At 36.4% G+C, this 9,819-nt stretch overlaps 1 protein-coding gene across 1 annotated transcript; it reads right to left on the bottom strand.

The window, feature by feature from the left end:
• Positions 1 to 6,838: 6,838 nt before the first annotated feature.
• LOC146526838 (uncharacterized) lies at positions 6,839 to 9,488 on the bottom strand. The gene is made up of 3 exons (XM_085205779.1): positions 9,172 to 9,488; positions 8,160 to 8,250; positions 6,839 to 7,662 (listed from the first exon to the last, which is right to left on the bottom strand). Exons 1-3 carry the CDS (start codon positions 9,289 to 9,291, stop codon positions 7,469 to 7,471), a joined length of 405 nt encoding a protein of 134 aa, XP_085061905.1. The 5' UTR covers positions 9,292 to 9,488; the 3' UTR covers positions 6,839 to 7,468.
• Positions 9,489 to 9,819: the final 331 nt, after the last annotated feature.

Here is a 9,819-nt window from a genome sequence, read left to right on the forward strand (position 1 = left end):
AAAAAAAGATTGATTCAAAATCAGAATCGGATATATATTTATCTCGATGTTCATTTGTGTACTCTGACTCTGATTACTACTTAAAAAAAAACTTTGCATTCGTTGATTCCTATTTATGCACATACAGTGGCAGTTCCTCGACTTCTGTACAAAATGTTTTAAGTACAGACAATTCAATTAACAGCCTTAACTCTATAAATTTCCTAAAAACTAAATCATCAGTAAGCTTAATAACCCTTCCAAGTTCAATTAGCGTGTGGTCTTTTTCTGCTACGAGCCATTCCACTTCTAACTGTAGCGATAAAGAAAGTAGTTTAATGAAAAACTACATTGATAACTATGAAACAATACAAAACATCTTATTACCACGGGAAAACAAAGGTAACTTTAGGTAAGTACTTAATGACATTGTTTTTAGGGTTCCGTACCTCACCCCATAATTGAGAAGGAGATGCATTTGGCGCTCGGGAGACTGAGGGCCAAGAAGATGGCTCCAGGTCCATACGGTATTCCAGGAAAAGCTTTAGCGATTATCCTGGAATATCTGGGCGTTAATCTTAGGGAACTGTTTGACCAATCAACTTAACGCCGCCGACGCGCCACGAGTGTGATGCCTCCGATGACTAGACGCATAACACTCTGGCTGAATGTCATTCTTGGGCCCCACAACGCCAAGTCTTGATGGCTGTAGTGGGTAGGGACCTCCATGTCCGAAGAGGCCATGCTGAACAGCGAGAGGAACTGGTCTGAAATGGTCTCCTTCTGTTTCACTGAAGGAGGCCACGGAGCGGGTGCGTGAGTCCAGTTCGAACGCAGACTCACACCGCCGCCGTAGGCCAGAGGGTAGAAGAAGGTGGTACGTACATCTTTTACTGCCCTTACCCTAGAGGAGCTACTGCAAGAGGGTCAGGGTGATCCTCCTGCATGTCATCGAGGCTGTGGGTGCCCTAGGATAGACGCCAGGTCAGCCTGAACGCGACGGTGGCCCACAATAAGCGGGCCGTCCCCCGAGGCGTCGTAGTAGTATGCGCGAGCGATCCTGCGGCGTCTCATTTTGGTGGAGAGGGTTTCCTCGGGGCTTTAGAGGGTTAGATCGGTTTCACTGGTGTCTCCCACAGTATCGCTCATCCGTAAGGCGCACAGTATGAGCGGTCTGCGTAATTGCATTTTGCCCAGCGAAAAAAAAGAAAGAGTTCCGTACTTCAAGAGAAAATAACAAAACGCTTATAGGATCACTCTATTGCCCATATGCCCGTCTGTCAAGATCATTTATCTTGTGTGGAGGCATCAAGTGAGTAACGTAAGTCAACGGAATCAAAAGTAAAATGCAAACAAATTGAAATGAAAATTTATAGAACTTTCATAGGAAAATATTATTACAAACTTAAATTTGCAGTTCATTTCACATAAACTTAAGTTGGTGAGTTTTGTTTTATAAATTATACTTACCGTTGAACAATAATCCATCTATGAAATTGATACGGAACCCTCGTATGGCGATTCCGAATCCTACTTGACTGTTTTTTTTAAATGAATATACTTTTCTCTTTACTTCATATATTATTTTTCAGTTATATTTCTTTAAATACCAATGAATATGGATTTGCAAATCATAAAGAAGTTCAAATATATAGAGCAAGCGATGTAAATAATGACGTTTTTGATAATAAGCTAAATAGTTCGTGTAGTGGAAGCACGCACATTATTTACGTTGACGAAGACGACAATAAAAAAGAAATTGCAAAACTATTAAAGAAAACAATATCGGAGACAAGTAATTTATATACCTCGTCTTCTTTAATTATTATTTTTTCAAGTTCATCGGGTAACTCATCTGATTACTGTAGTTCAACAATTTGTCTTGATCTATCTGAAACACAGTGTACTTGGAATCCTGGGACTAGTGGCCTCCATCGTAAGTTGTTTATTCTTGAATTGTAATTGATTGTCAATTAAATTGTTTACAAAGTAGTAATTCCAGTGCATTCTATAGATTTGCGCGAAAGACAAAAAGGTTTCAAAATAAGCAAGCGTGGAAATGTACGAGATTTGGATAATATCGACCAACAACTATCGCAACCTCGTGGAGTTGCAGGAAGTCTGCTCATTCCAAAAAAATACGACAAACTGTTAAATCGAAACAATTATAAAAGAATAGTTAGTACAGACACCACAGAGGATAGGCCATGTTGCTGCGAAGTAAATAATATAGACAGTAATCACCGAGACGTACGCGTACAACGATCTGACCGCATCGTCTCAGAATTTCTGAAGCCTATGATTCTTAAAGATGTAGTTAACCAGGGTATGGAAGTCCTACAATAAGTTAAACATATTTTACTAATATATGTACTACATAGTTAAATTTATAAAAAATCAGCTTTAGGTTGTATCCCGCATGTGGCGGGTAGGCAAAGAGGACCTAGTGTTAACAAACTCGCTGTCCACTTTCCACCGAAACTTTTCTGGAGGCATTGCTTTACTAGTTATTTGCCGCACTCTTTCTCGCGTGAGACTCGAACCCATAACCTGCCCCATTTACGCGGAGGAGCACAAGCGTGTAGTCACACTACACCACTGGCCTCTCTAAATTTTTTAATCGGTTTTGTTTTTAATAAGTACCTAATAGTTAAAAAAACTATAAAAACACGCTTTTAATTGCTAAGTAATATTGTTACATTGCAATACATTAATTTATCTATTAAGTATATTATAAATAAATTGTATGTATGTATTGCAATGTAAAATATCGCAAGATATCGCAAAATGTCTTTGCGTCAAAAATTCCCAGGGCACGCTGCTCTGTAGTCATGCCTCTGTGAAAGAGAGGTGGAGAAGCTACTTCCAGGAGTTGCTGAATACTCAGCACCCATGCAGTCTTCATCACGACCCACCGCCTAACCTCGGACTTCTTGCCCCAATAACCCTTGACGAAACACGTAATTGCCTTCGACGCATGAAGAACGGAAAAGCGGTGGGACCTGACGACATTCCGATCGAAGCGTGGAAATCGTTGGGCTCTCTTGGTGTGCTCATGCTTACTGACCTTTTTAACCATATCTTGAACACTGGTAAGATGCCGCATCAGTGGCGGCTTAGCTTCATTACCCCTATTTACAAAGGAAGGGGCAGTGTTCAAGATTGTGGTAGGTATAGGGGCATTAAGCTTATGAGTCATACCATGATGCTCTTCGAGCGCATGATCGACCTCATGCTCCGCCGAGAGTGTACTATCTCTGAGTCTCAATATGGATTTCAGCCAGGATCGGGCACCATGGACGCCATTTTCGCCCTCAGAACTTTGATGGAGGCATACAGGGAAAAAAGGAGAGCTCTGCATGTGGCCTTTTTAGATCTGCAGAAGGACTTTGACTGTGTGCCTCGTCAGTGTATCTGGTGGGCATTGCGATCCAAAGGGATCCCTGAGGCCTATATTGAGATTATCATTACATGTACCACGATTCCGCTTTTATGGTTAGGACTGCTGTTGGCGACACTAGACCCTTCCCGATTACAATGGGGGTTCACCAGGGCTCGGCTCTTAGTCCGTTCTTATTCAATGTAGTGCTCGATACTGTCTCGGCTCACATCCAGGACCAGCCTCCATGGCTGATGATGTATGCCGACGACATAGCACTCATTGCCGAGAACCGACTGACGCTGGAGCGTAAAGTGAACCTCTGGAAGGGTACGCTTGAGAACGGCGGTCTTAAACTAAATGTGTCGAAGACAGAGTACATGGCCTGCGGGAGCCGGGGCTCGACCACCATCCTTATAGGTCCTGAGCCAGCCGTTAAGTCGGAGAAGTTCAGGTACCTTGGATCCGTTATGCACGAGTCTGGAGGCATCGATCACGATGTCCAAGGGCGGATAAGCGCTGCCTGGCCAAATGGCGGGAGGTCACTGGTGTGGTCTGCGACCGCAGAATACCGCCCAAGCTCAAGGGGCTGATATACAAGAGCATCATCCGACCGGTTCTTTTATACGGCAGCGAATGTTGGCCGGCACTATCTCGGCACACTCAGGAGCTTCACGTCACGGAAATGAAGATGCTGAGGTGGATGTGCGGCGTAACGCGGTCTGACCGCATACGCAACACATTCATTCGAGGTAGTCTTGGGGTCCGTGACGTAGCGGATGAGCTCCAAGAGCGTCGTCTGAGATGGTTTGGTCACGTTACGCGCCGGCCTAAGAAGTATGTCGGATGCAAGTGCCTTGCTATATCAGTTCCTGGAGTGAAACCTCCTGGACGCCCAAGGAAGCGCTGGCTGGATGTCGTGATGCAGGACATGAGAGCCAATGGTCTATCCACCGAGGACGCAAAAGACCGTGCAAAGTGGAGTAGGTTGAGTAGGAGGGCAGACCCTGGCAATAGCCGGGATTAATGCCAGGAGGAAGAAGGTATTGCAATGTAAAATATATACTATATTTACTATAAATATTTTTCACTTTTTACTTTGTTTATTAACAAAAGCGTGTTTTAGGGTTCCGTACCTTTCAAAGAAAAAAGAAACCTTTATAAGATCACTTTATTGTCCGTCTGTCTGTCTGTCCGTTAAGAGCACTTATCTCAGGAACGCTTGGAGATATCGACTTGAAATTCAAACCATATCCTCAGATCTAAGCCCCATGATTTCCTAAAAACAATATATATTAACTTAAATAAAAGATATGGCCGTTTATATCGAAAAAAAAATGCATATTTCGACACTATCTTATAGGGTACTTCCTGTTGACCTAGAATTATGATTTTTTTTTGAAAAAAAGGTCGAGACCGCCTAATTTTGTACGGAACCCTCCGTGGGCGGTTGATATTCGTGAATGCCCGGGTTTTTTTTTGGTTTTTTTATACAATAAGTATGAATATCAGCCCTTGATAAGTAAGCAAAATTTCAAATGAATCGGGTGTTTAAAAGTCAATCAAAATCATGTTCAAAGTTTCCATTACAAACATTAAACATACATAGGTACATACGACCGAAGTTAATAAAACAAGGAGGAATATAAGTAGTTGTCGAATATAGCGACAACTATATTTTTATTATATTACGCTGTTACTAAAATATAATTACAGGATTTAGCCATGACTATTATATGCTGGATTTGCCAGATTCTCCGAAGTCGTCTTACTCATCACCACATCATTCTAAATGCTGCGAAGCAACTCCAGTCCGCTTATGTAAATTACCACCGTGTATTGGACACAACGTATGCCACGATAATAACCAAAAGAGAAAAATACATTACGCACACCCTAATGACATTTCACCTTCTACACCTCCCTATTACAAAAGCTGTGACTGCAGCACAGACAAATTAAAGAAACTATTTCAAGAAAATGCTAGACAATTCAAGTCGGTAGCCTGCGGAGATTCTAATGAAGGTTTAAGTAAAGGATACAATAAAATGGAACGGAGTAAGTTGTTAATGTTATATTATTATGTTTAATTATTACAATCTTTTAAAATATTTCATCCTATCACTTTTAATCACCATTTCTTTTAATTCTTAGAGGCTTAGAATCGAAAGACCCTGGTACAAAAGGCAGCACGGCGTTAAATCTTATTCACTATAATTGATATATAATTATATCAATTCGACTAAACCAGACTATGAATCACCTATATTCACATAAATGTTATTTATAAATATTGAAGCAAATTTTAAATTAACAGGCATTTTATTGTTACAGGAAGAGTCCAAATGCCTTATGAAATTACAAGTGAACCCAATAAATGTAGCTCATGCACTTCATCAAAATCAAATTTACAACCGAGTGTAGCTCGTGACAACAAAAAATACTCTTGTCCCTGTGAAGAGCACCAAAAGATGTCACATATGGATGAATACGGCAGAGAACTGGATTCCACGACCGCTAACAAACAGAACAACTGCCAGTGCCCAGATCGGCCGCAGAAGAAAACAAATAAAAACATAGTATGCGAATGTCCCGAAGAACCGGAACTTGAATTCGATATAAGCGATTGGTTCGATGAGAAACAATTGAGAAAAATACAATCTGATTTAACACAAACCACTTCGGGCTTCAAAATACAAATTCCTCGTAAAAAATCTGATTCTGAAGTAAGTTTTGAAGAAGCTTTGAAATATTATGCTGAACATTTTGAAAATATTGACGACGAAAAGTGCGGTTGCAAAGATAAATCAAAAAATAAATCGAATGCTGGATGTGATTGCCAGTGCGAACCACAGGACGCAGAGCCTATTAACGAACCATTTACGGGAATCAAGTTCCGTATTGACGGTAAAGGCACGGCTTCGAAAGGACTTAGCGGCATCTTGTGTTTTGAATAACTTATAAAATGTATATAAAATTGTGAATTGTGTAAATTTTTTCTATCGTATATGTATTTGATCATGCTTAACCATTTTTATTCTTTTATATATATATTTTTTGTAAAGTAAACTTATTGTTCATGGGTGTATGTTGTTAGCATCTTGTTTTATTTATTTTTTTATCAAGTAAAATATTATTTTAAGTTAATTATGTTATATTTAAAATGTTTAGATAACTATTTTAAAACTTTTAATCAATAGATTGAACAGACATGATTTAACAGTTTAAAATTTTATTTAATACTAGTCGACCTGGGCGGCTTTGCCCGCTTGAACTAGACGAATATTTATTAAATATATTTAAGAAGTGTAAAATCGTGTTCAATTAAATATTTTTATGAGTCTGAATCTCAAATTTTATTAAAATGGGATGCTGGATGGCTGGATGAAGGAATCAATATTATATTTTTCTAAGGCTAGAGAAATGAATTGTACGTAATATTATTAATGCAAGTTACAAATACTCAAAGGAAACTCCCAATAAAATGTAAAAAAAATTATAAAGAATTTTATTAGATAAAATATTCATATTAAAAATAAACTACAAAAATTTATGCTTATAATTAAAACTTATTCAACGTAAATAAATTATAAACCACTTATTGTACAAATAAAAATACAAACATTACCACAAGTTTCACTTTGGTAAAAAATAATACTAACAAAAATATATCTTCAATTAACATATTTTTACTTAAATGAATAGAAATTCACAAGAGAAATGAATAATAATGAAATAAAAATATGTCATAATATATCCATTTTATCTTCCTCTTCTGCAGTCTTTTGTTTTCCCACAACAATGGTAGCATAGCTCATTGATTATTCAATGTTCAATTCTTGTGAATTTTTTTTTTCTTTTTTCTCCGCCAAATAAGATACAGCCAAAAGTCAAACAGCCACACCCATGTCAATCCCAAATGATAATAATAAAAAAAACCATTGTAACACAAATAATCAAAAAGTCCAAACATAAAACTACCAGTATTGATTATTTTGAATTACATGTTGAGTATTATCATATTGAATGAATATTATAAGGGGATTTCAAGCATTAGGGGGGTAGATATTATAATGCGTTTAGGAACATTGGGTGTAATGGACCCCGAATTTACTGTTCTTGCGGAACATACGGCCACATCGTAGCCTCAACCTCGAGGTCAGCAGTGTCAGTGCCATCCTCGGGGCTCTCGGACTCCATTTCATTGCGTGGCGACTCAGTGGTAGTCGGCATTTCTTCCTCTTCGTCAGCATCGTGCGACTCTTCAGATTCTTCAGCATCCTCATTGCCTGTCACAATGAATACTGGAATGGAAATGTATATAATGTTATTATTTTATTAGTTTTTTGGACATAAATGGACCATAGATGGTAGATTTTTATTTTCTTGGTTTATTTAGATGCTGTGACTTTAGTTTTAAGAATAAATGCCTGGCAAAAAGAAAGAAAATGGTGCAGATAAGATAATTTAATAAAAAAATCCTGTTATACTTTTTTTCTTATTATACATACACAGTTAATAAATTTAGAGGCCAGCGCAGCAACACAGACTCTTGACTGTAAATGAGTGATTCCCGCTAACGGAAATGAATTATTTTCATTTACTTGCTATAGTAGGACAGAAAAACATTGAGTTCCACCACTCAACATGCAATGCAATCAAAAATCGGGTATTGTGTAAGATACTGAGCAGCTTAACACTATGTTCTCTCTATCTACTCTACTATATATTAGATATGTATGATGCTGAAAATATATAGTAAATATGCTGAAAATATATAGTAAAAAAAATGTAATATTACCGTCATCATCAGTTTCAGCTTCTTCAACAGGTGGTGGGTTCACCTTCTCCATCGGCACTGGCTTCATGTACTTCTTACCAATAGAGTTCAACTGTAACAGACAAGTCATAAGTAAAAAAATTGCATGGATAGTTATGAAATAGTATGTAAAATTACTGTAAATACCTTTGAGGTATTTTTCATATTTCAATTATATTTCTTTATATTAAAGCATCTAAATCTATAAAGTAGCTATAAAGAAGTTATATTTAATACTCATAAAAATAGTGGTAAAATTGAGTTTTTATATAATAAATATAATAAGTAAAGAAAGAAAGAAGATATAATAAGTAAAGGAAATAATTTCCTTTACTTATTATATCTTCTGTACAGTGACAAAACAAAGCATAGTATTAAGGTCCACCACTCTTCAAGAAATAAGTAAGTGGAAAATGGAATGTTTCAACACCAGGTTCATTTTGAATGGGAATTGAACCCGCACCAACCTTTTTACAGTCAGCTTAATTTATACAGAAGCCTTTACATTTGTGTCTTATTATAATTGCAAAGCAGGTGATAAATATAGAAAGAAACATATCTTTAGAAATTACATAAAAATTTATAGATACAGAAAATTAAATTAAAAAAGCAGCAGCAAAACTGAAATAATAGTATCATATGAGTTTACTGAATTTCAAATAAATTGTTTAAAAAAAAATAAAACTTAAATGGTGAAATGAAGTTATAACAACAAACAATTTAGTCCCACTAAAGATAAATAAGAAGTAATAGTAACTGTGAATAAAACATAAAACTTATCCAATATAATCAATTATGCTACAAAGGGAAGATGGCTTCTCTATTAAAGCTAATCGATTTTTCTATGAAGGTAACATTTTTCATATACATATATCAATGCAGATTTGCAACAATTCGCAATAATAAAATAATGAATTTCACATTATTAGCATAGCATTCCTATTTAACAATATAGAAAAAATAATTATTGCAATTGCAATATTTAGGTACATACCCAGCGTTGATTTGCCTGTTCGAGTCTTGTTAGCTCAGCATCCTCATCGCAGGGCCTATCAGCATTAAACCAATCTGGCCCGATCATGCTCGGATATATTATTGGGAACGGAATATTCATGGCGAAGTCCTTCGAATGTTAGATTTAGATCGAAATTGTCTTGATTATCAATCTGGTCTTCAAGATATTTCGAAGCGGATAGTAAAACGAGCCGCTAATAGCCAGACGAGAGTATTGATTATTTTGAATTAACTTGTTGTACTTGACAAGTACTATTTGTGTTTATGTCACTTCATATCATAACATCTTGCAGCAATGATATTAAAACAAACAGCCAGATAATATGTTTTAAATTATAAGATACTAAAAATATATTTAAGTATACGTTTATTGATATGAATGAATCTTAAATATTTTTTTACTAAATAAAATAATTATAACATATTTAAAAAATATATATATTCAGACTTTATATACAAGTTTTTCTTATTTAGTAAATTATATTGTGCAGCTGTCTATGAAAAATAAATAACTTTTAATTTTAAAATAGCAATTGATACGTTTAAATAGTTTTTTTTTTCATTGAACTTATGATTTTCGCAAAATGAGCGTATTTTATAATATTGTCATAAAATAAAAAATAAAAAG

The sequence above is a fragment of the Heliconius melpomene genome, chromosome 21, assembly GCF_056956725.1.
Source record: "Heliconius melpomene rosina isolate 202511_hmr_F chromosome 21, ASM5695672v1, whole genome shotgun sequence".
Classification (NCBI taxonomy): domain Eukaryota; kingdom Metazoa; phylum Arthropoda; class Insecta; order Lepidoptera; family Nymphalidae; genus Heliconius; species Heliconius melpomene.

Bases quoted from the DNA above. Each gene is read 5' to 3' on its own strand.
- LOC146526838 (XM_085205779.1), bottom strand. From the start codon at position 9,291: ATGAATATTCCGTTCCCAATAATATATCCGAGCATGATCGGGCCAGAT. The intron at 8,251-9,171 runs GTATGTACCTAA...TGTCTGTTACAG, and splicing joins AACAGGCAAATCAACGCTGG to TTGAACTCTATTGGTAAGAA. The intron at 7,663-8,159 runs GTAATATTACAT...TTTCCATTCCAG, and splicing joins AGCTGAAACTGATGATGACG to TATTCATTGTGACAGGCAAT.